At 36.7% G+C, this 7,372-nt stretch overlaps 1 protein-coding gene across 1 annotated transcript; it reads left to right on the top strand.

Annotated features, from left to right (window-relative positions):
• Positions 1-258: 258 nt before the first annotated feature.
• ppie (peptidylprolyl isomerase E (cyclophilin E)) lies at positions 259-7,080 on the top strand. The gene is made up of 10 exons (XM_028438559.1): positions 259-330; positions 1,619-1,717; positions 1,811-1,854; positions 3,044-3,070; positions 3,147-3,228; positions 3,304-3,407; positions 3,507-3,630; positions 4,262-4,447; positions 4,589-4,731; positions 6,904-7,080. Exons 1-10 carry the CDS (start codon positions 300-302, stop codon positions 6,970-6,972), a joined length of 909 nt encoding a protein of 302 aa, XP_028294360.1. The 5' UTR covers positions 259-299; the 3' UTR covers positions 6,973-7,080.
• Positions 7,081-7,372: the final 292 nt, after the last annotated feature.

The following is a 7,372-nucleotide window of genomic DNA, read 5'->3' on the forward strand; positions in this document are numbered from 1 at the left end:
ATTGTTTTTGAAACACATTTGTCATTGCAATGAAATAGTAGTTTTTTTATTTTTGGAAAAGCTACCCTATGTTGATTTTTTTGTTTTGTACATACACATTTATATTTTTTTGTCATTATTATTTTATTGCAAAGAGCGAAGCGCTATATTATAACCACCATGCATATAACGATAAGGCGTAATACTATTTTTGGCCAGTCGAGGGCGCTAAAATTTAAAATTAATATCTGAAGGCGGCGCTTAGTGTCCCTCGACCAATGAGAAGCGGCTGAGGTCAGAGTTGAGGGGTGAAAACAAAGATGGCGGCCAGCAAACGAGTGCTGTATGTCGGTAAGTCCTAAACTTTTTCATTAAAATGCATCAACCTTAGCGGTTAATTACCACCTATATGTATGTGTTTTAATGTATATTATTATATACATAAACTAAGCATAACTAGATGCTGATTTTGTGGAAGTAACAGATATTAAACGTCGTTGTAGAGGGAAAATAGCTTTGTTGTTTTGCTAAATAAGACGTCTCAGGAATTAAAAAGAGATTTATCTTACTACGTTTTACTTTTAATGTGTTTTCAGCACATTATGCTACTTTCTGCTTGTGTTTATTTCATTAAAGTAAACATTGCTCTTTCATGCTATTATAAAGTATAATTTATGAAAGAGTCTATTTTCACGGTTGCCGTACGGACAACCCTGGGTGCTATTGGTACGGTTACCGAAGTAAAAGTACGTCAATATCAATATCAACAATTTTTAGGGTAAGGTGTAGTCTGTCACGCGACCTAAACTGGCCAATGACTGACCTATCACGTGACCTAAACTGGCCAAATAGGGGCGCTGCGTTCGGATAGAATTATTCAGTGTTACACATACACATATTTAACTCCATTCGTGGATATAGGCTACTTTACATAGTCAACAACTCAAAAAAGTGGTAGGAAAGGACTAAATAAGTCTTGAGCTGCTTCCAAATAGTCCCGCCTATCTGCTTTTCCATAACCCCGTGGATGACGTCACGGGATTAAGGAAAGGTGTGAGGAGAGAAGTTTGGAAAATCTGATCACGTTTGTTTTGACGATCAGACGCTTTTCCACTAGGTGACTTTGAGTGTCCAAAAAAGCACTATATAAAATTGATGTATTATTATTATTTGTTATTAATCCTTCGGCCGCGCTTCAGTGTCTTGCCCAAGGACACTTCGACACATAGTCAGGTACTGGGATCGAACCCCCAACCTCTCGATCAGAAGACGACCCACTACCACCTAAGCCACGGTCGCCCATCTAATGATGATGATCGATTTTAAAAACGTAATAAAACAAGCTCAAGGAAATGAATAAGGTGAAGCAGATTTAATCAGCTAAAGTCCTTTAGAATTCATTTAGTTGCCTGAAAAATACTAAATCTTAAAGGACTGATGACTCAATATACTTTTCATTTTCAAGTAATCTTCAAAGGACTAAATCTAAGATGAAATAAAAAATGATCTGCCAAACTTAACACAAGAACTACCAAATTTTCCCGCATTTGTTTCCTTGGACTAAATTAATTTTCTGTATTTAACCAAGCTCACATCAGTGTGATCACATTCTGGATGACCAATGGTGAATGTCTTCTAGGTGGCTTGGCTGAAGAAGTGGATGAGAAGGTGTTGCATGCTGCTTTTATTCCCTTTGGAGACGTAACGGACATCCAGATACCTCTGGACTATGAGACGGGTATGACCATGAGTGATTTTTTTTTAATTTATCCTGAGTTACACGGAGACGTTTGCATGTTGAAGTTTTATGTGTCTTGTGTTTGATTTTCAGAGAAGCACAGAGGGTTTGCCTTCGTTGAGTTTGAACTGGCGGAGGTATGTTCAGATTGTCACTGATGTTGTTTCATAGAGCAGGGGTTCTAAAGTGGGTTCACCCTGGAACCTACATTTTTCCACGGCCATTAAATCGCGACCCACGTTTTTTAAAACTAGCTGTTGAAAATACACATTCTCTTTGTTTTAAACATAAATCTTTATATTTTCCTGTGCAACATGCACTTCACAGCTTGCCTGTCAAAAGAAAAGTTTCTTCCAAAATAAAAGACAATTCCAACACGAGAGACTTTAAGTATTTATTTATTTTTGACCAGCTGTTTGCGACCGACTCAGTACAGGTCCGCGACCCACTTTTGGGTCCCGACCCACCAGTTGAGAATCACTGGCATAGAGAAAGAAGAATATACATTTTAACCTCGTAGCCACAAATCTGTTCAGATTTATCCTCTACAAATGTTTTTCAACCTGAAATGTCTAGTAATTGATTTAAAAAAAAAAAAAAAAAAAAAAATACTGATTTTTAAAATATTATTCTTTTTCAAATTGAAAAACACAATTTTAAACAACTGTATTTTATACTTTTACGTTGCCAAATATAAAAGTAGTTGAAATAAAAAATTTGAGCTGGCATAACTTGTCACTAATTTTGTATACAGTATAACAAACACGATTTAAAAACTTATTCTAGAAAAAAAAAGTGTTGTGGGGTTGTTAGAAATTCTTGATATCTGTCATGTATTTCTGTGTGGTCATAATCCAAAAAAGGTTGGGAATCAATGTTTTAAATGGATGAATTGGTAAAATATTGTTAAAAACTAGGTTTATACTTGAAGGTCAGACCAAATTAGAGAACAAGTTAGATGTTGTATAATTTTAAGAGTTCAAATGATTGGTAACATAGTAATTAACATATTAAATTCAAAATAATATAACATTGATTTCAAAGTAAAATAACATGTTAATCTAAAAAAGAAGACAAAATGAACAGGCTGGAATAATTGAATTACGGTAGTGTTTTAAGAGTTCAGAACTGTCAACATGAGAAAACTATAAACCCTGATGTTTTTCATTAGTTTACTGAGATGATCTGTAGTGATTCTAGTGTTGATCCCAAATATTCTATTAAAAAAGATTTAAAACATCCAAAAGCACGTTATTAGATTTAGATGAATATCATTTAGACGTGACTTCAGTTCATACAATCAGCTGACATATTGTCTCTTTACAGGATGCTGCTGCAGCCATCGATAACATGGTGAGTCCCAACATTCTCTAACGTCCTTCTTTTCTTCAACAGTTCAGATTCTAATAAAGTTCACTTCCTTTTTTAGAATGAGTCTGAACTTTTTGGACGAACCATCCGTGTCAACATTGCCAAGCCCATGAGAATCAAAGAGGGTTCATCTCGACCAGGTGGCTGATCCAAACCTCCTCCTCAAGTGTTTTTTGTTAAGTGCCATTCTGACTTAAGGTCTTGTTTCCCCTCAGTGTGGTCGGACGACGACTGGCTGAAGAAGTTCTCCGGGAAGACAGTCGAGGAGGCCGAGGCGGAGGCTGCAGCTGTGGAAACGACCAACACAGCCACACAGGAGGTGCTGTCTCATTGTTGTCAACCTTTAATTACAGGTTTATGTTAAATGTGTTGAAAGAAAGTGAGTGGATAAAATGTTTCTTTTTTATTTTATGTATAGGGCGAGCCCCCGGCCAAGAAAGGCAGAGTCAACCCGCAGGTTTATATGGACATTAAGATTGGAAACAAGCCTGCAGGACGATTACGCTTCTTACTACGGGCGGACGTTGTTCCCATGACAGCAGGTTTTTACACTCACGTGATGTTCATGGTTTATTTATTTAGTGCGCTTATTATGGTTTCTTCTGATAGAGCACATGCACTCAAAGGCTTGTGGGCCAAGTTCAGCCCACCAGAGCATCTAGTCCGGCCCACTGGAAAATTTTGTTTAAAGTAAAAAATACAACAAAACAGAACTTTTTGTGAATTATTATACGTTGTAGATAAAATATGATGGAGGTTGCACTACTACATTATTTACAGTAATATTAAATCACTTTTTTTTTTCTTTCTTTTTTTAAAAACCTGGAACATTTTTGAAAATTATCAAACACAATTCTGGCAAATTACATTGCAAATTTCCAGAAAATGAGTCGCAGTCATGGAATTTTGATCAATTGCTTAACATTCAGGATTTTGTTTGAATTGGTTGACTTTTTCCGTCACAAAAACTTAAATTTTTTTTTTGGTCCTGCCCACTTGATTTGAAACTGGGTTATATGTGGTCCTTGAGCCAAAATGAGTTCAACACCCCTGTGATAGAGGGTGAATTATAATAATCCATTTGTACATGATGCATGTTGTCAATGATCTGCATCAGTCTTTGATTAAAGGTCTTATGAAAGACAGTGAAGAATGATCTTCTGTTTTCTCCAGAGAACTTCCGCTGCTTGTGCACTCATGAGAAAGGCTTCGGCTATAAAGGCAGCAGTTTCCACAGAATCATCCCTCAGTTCATGTGCCAAGGAGGCGACTTCACCAACCACAACGGCACCGGCGGGAAATCAATCTATGGCCGGAAGTTTGATGATGAGAACTTTGTCCTGAAACACACCAGCCCAGGTGAGGAGCAACAACGTTATTTTAATCGTTGCCTGTCACTGAATCAGAGAAAACGAAAAAACCCACTCTTGCAACACGATGTCAAAGGGCTTTTTTTTGACATCACATCCTGTTGCTGACCTGCGTGTTATGTAAACACAGGACAGCTGTCCATGGCCAACTCTGGAAGCAACACGAACGGCTCTCAGTTCTTCATCACCACTGACAAAACAGACTGGCTGGATGGCAAACATGTGGTGTTTGGGGATATGGTGGAGGGGATGGATGTGCTGCGGGCGATGGAGGTAAGAGTTCAACCTGAAGCGTGTTTTAGTGTTTCAAAGATGTAAAGTTTGCCATTCACCATATTCAATATTTAACATCTTCAACTCATAGAATGCTCTTTCTCCAATCTTCTTATTTAAGTGAGAAAACTGTTTGAAGATCATAAAAAAATTACCATTTCAGAAGTGCTCAATTTTGACTCGCCAATGAAATAGAGAGGATTAGAAACTTGGGGTCGAATTTTGTCCGGATCCCAAAAAAAACGCATTAAAACGTCAACAAAAATACTCAAAGGGACAGAAAAATACACAAAGGAACAGAAGAAAACACAAATTAAAAAAACAATAACAGATAAAACTACAAAACAATACAGAGAAAACTACACAAAATGAAAACAAACACACTAAACACCAACCAAAATACACAAAAAGACATTTTAAAAGTAGTAATGGTTTAAAGAAGGTGTTATTTAGTCAATTTAACATAGCAAACAACTGAAGCATGTGATCACACACTGATCGTATGCGTTTGACAAGTTTTTTAACACCTGTCAGCATTTAATAAAAGAGATGACGTAACTCACAATTACATAATGTGTAATTTATGAGACTTGTGAGTGTTTGATGAATAGTTTGTTGAACTCAGCACTAAATGAACATCGGGAGCGTCAGCGGTGCTGTTGGATGTCACATCCAGACGCTGCAGGTGTAGGTGAGCTGTGTACGGGAGGTGTGTGCACATCCCGAAAAGCGATAGTGTGTCTTTGTTAGCGGGGACCTTTGTGCTCTGTCCTGTGACTGTCCCTGAAGCCCCTCCCTCTCTTTATAGCCACAATTTTCTCATTAAAATAAACTGAATAAATAAATAAATGAATAAATAAATTATTAATCTCTGATCAATGAATGTACACATTTATACCGTACGAATCCTTATATATTATTACTGATGGTTTAAACACATGGAGACTGTGATATTTCATTAAAAAGACAGTACACATTAAACATGTAATAAAACAATGATTCTATCGTCATTTATATGGATTTAAAATCATATTAAAACATTAACCATGATATTCTGTTTAATTTCCTTTTAAAATACTGTATTAAAGCGGTATTTTAAAAAAAAGTATTACAGAAGTCTTTTTGACTCCTTTTTTCTTTTGTAGATCTTTACTGAGTGTTTTAAAGCATCACTAAATGACTTCGTTAAAAATGATGATGCGGTTTCATGAGAGTGAGTCTGCAGCTTAAGCCAAGCCTGCTGCTTAAACCTGGTCTGGAGCAGGTTTGACCCACAGACTGTTACTATGGTAACCAAGGTGTTTTTTTGTTGATGAAACCACCGCTCCAGTTAGAACCCGGCTTAACGGAGCCGGACTCTCAGGTTAAACCTGGACTTAACCCTGAGCTGGGTTTGATGAAATACCCCTCTGAACAAACACAATAGCTCAAACACACAAAACGCCAAAATTGTAAGATGTTAAGAAAAACTAAAAGACATCACAATACACAAAAGGACTAAAATACACAAAACGACAAGCACACACAAAATTATTCCAAATACATAAATTAACAACATGAACAGAAAAATATGACATGAACCCACAAAACAAAAGAAAACTGCTCAAAATGGCTTCAAAAATGAGAGAAAAACACACTTACAACAAAAATATATGAACGAGCGACAAAAACTGATAGAAACCTGTGTTCTGTATCAATGATTAGATTACTCATTATTCTATTCTATATTGTGGCCCTGGGATCAGAATTTCACACTTGTGTGGCACCTACTGTGGTAAAAGTGCCTCATCTCTGTATCTTCAATTTGTTTCCATGTAAATCCTGGTCCACCAATTTTTTAAGAAAATGTATATATTTTTATTTTTTGCATTGATATCAACACTCGGTGGTACCTAATCTGATTGTGTTGACATCAGATGTGTAGTTAGTTTATCAAGATCATTTAGAATTTCATGTTCCACACAGTGGGGTCATCAGGAGTAATGTGATTATACTTTGTTTGTTTTTGTGAGAGGTTTATGAGCATCTGTTTTATAATAGAAATATGATAATGATACAAAGAAAGCTAAGCTAACATGCTAAGTGGTTTGGATTTACAGGTTCAGTCCATGATTGTGCAACAGAAACATTGACTAATAAGATCAGTTCTGATTGTGTCTCTTCTCTCTGCAGGCTCAGGGAGCAAAAGACGGCAAACCGAAGCAGAAAGTCATCATCTCTGACTGTGGGGAGCTCGTGTGAATAAATAAAATGTTGTGTGTGTCAGGGAGTGACTGTTTTACAGTCTTTTGTACTTTAAAGCCACATGCTGTGTATGTATGTATGTCAATAAACACATTTTTTAAGTAACTGGTGTACACAACCTGTTGAAGTGATACATTTTTCATTTGAACCATTGCTAAACATATGATTTTATATTTTTTAATCAGAGTTTTTAGCCTGAAAACTTAAGGTTATGTATATAACCCCGGTTCTATGAGTAATATGAATGTGATGTCTGACTATGGAATGCAACCTCTGTCTGCATTCCTCAGAAGCATTTATTTCAATCTGCCAATCCTGATTGGCCGGTGAAGTGCGTCCGTCCGCTAGGGGGAGACCCACCTCCTATAAAAGGAGGACGCGCACCATTCAAAATAAG

The sequence above is a fragment of the Gouania willdenowi genome, chromosome 22 (genome assembly GCF_900634775.1).
Source record: "Gouania willdenowi chromosome 22, fGouWil2.1, whole genome shotgun sequence".
NCBI lineage: Eukaryota > Metazoa > Chordata > Actinopteri > Blenniiformes > Gobiesocidae > Gouania > Gouania willdenowi.